At 38.0% G+C, this 892-nt stretch overlaps 1 protein-coding gene across 1 annotated transcript; it reads right to left on the reverse strand.

Annotated features, from left to right (window-relative positions):
- Positions 1-21: 21 nt before the first annotated feature.
- Positions 22-807, reverse strand: Pmar_PMAR000294 (multidrug resistance protein, putative; the record flags this gene model as incomplete). The annotated part of the gene is made up of 3 exons (XM_002782475.1): positions 22-118; positions 160-285; positions 619-807. Coding segments are annotated over 3 exons (412 nt in total), but the record flags the coding sequence as incomplete, so codon positions are not given.
- Positions 808-892: the final 85 nt, after the last annotated feature.

An 892-nucleotide genomic window follows, 5' to 3' on the forward strand; every position in this document is an offset into this window, starting at 1 on the left:
ACCGGAGATTATTTCGAATACTATCAGCAAACAAGAACGGTTCTTGGCCGACATAACCGAACAGAGCACGATGCTCATGCACGGGCATACTTTTAATATCAACTCCATTGACAAGCACCTATGGAAAAAATCCCCGAAAAAAAACGGAAAAAATATTACTTTTCCCTCAGCAGGATCATAAAACCGTTCGATGAGCTGAACCAAAGTAGACTTTCCCGAGCCAGACTCACCGACGAAGGCCACTTTCTGGCCACGCTTGATCTCCAGAGAGACACCCTTGAGCACCTGATCAATAACATTGCAAACTGTAGGTTCTATCTTCATTTTTAATAGGGTAATAATTTTTATTTTTTTATTTTCAAGTGAATTTCCACTATATTTATGTACCATTCATACCGCAATATATACAGAATACCGTTTTGATTAAATTATGGTGACAAAAAATTAAATAAAGGATTAATTTATTTTATTTTTTTCCAAAAAAATATATTGATGCTCTCTTTGCAAAAAATAGGAAAAAATATAAAAAAAGACGAAAAAAACGGATAAAAAAAGCGAAAAAATATTAATATCTATCAAAAATATCAAAAAATACTAAAACCTCTCGTCCCCACGCACCTGCAGTGTTGGCCTAGCTGGGTAGTTGAACTTCACGTCATCCAACTGTAAAGATTGAAACTCAACCGGAATCATATTAGCCTCCGCTTCCCCTCCCTCGGATAGTCTTTTCACCTTAGGCTCAATCTCTGCATTCTCGGCCATCAGCGGGAATATTTTCCCACCAGCAGCACAGCCCTCAGAAAACGCCTGAGGGAGGAAAATGTATGTTCGCAATACTCAGAAATTCATCGCATTTTCATATTGTCGTATTTTTCACGCTGGTGCTGGAGGA

Source organism: Perkinsus marinus (assembly GCF_000006405.1).
Source record: "Perkinsus marinus ATCC 50983 genomic scaffold scf_1104296939688, whole genome shotgun sequence".
NCBI classification, from domain to species: Eukaryota; Perkinsozoa; order Perkinsida; family Perkinsidae; genus Perkinsus; species Perkinsus marinus.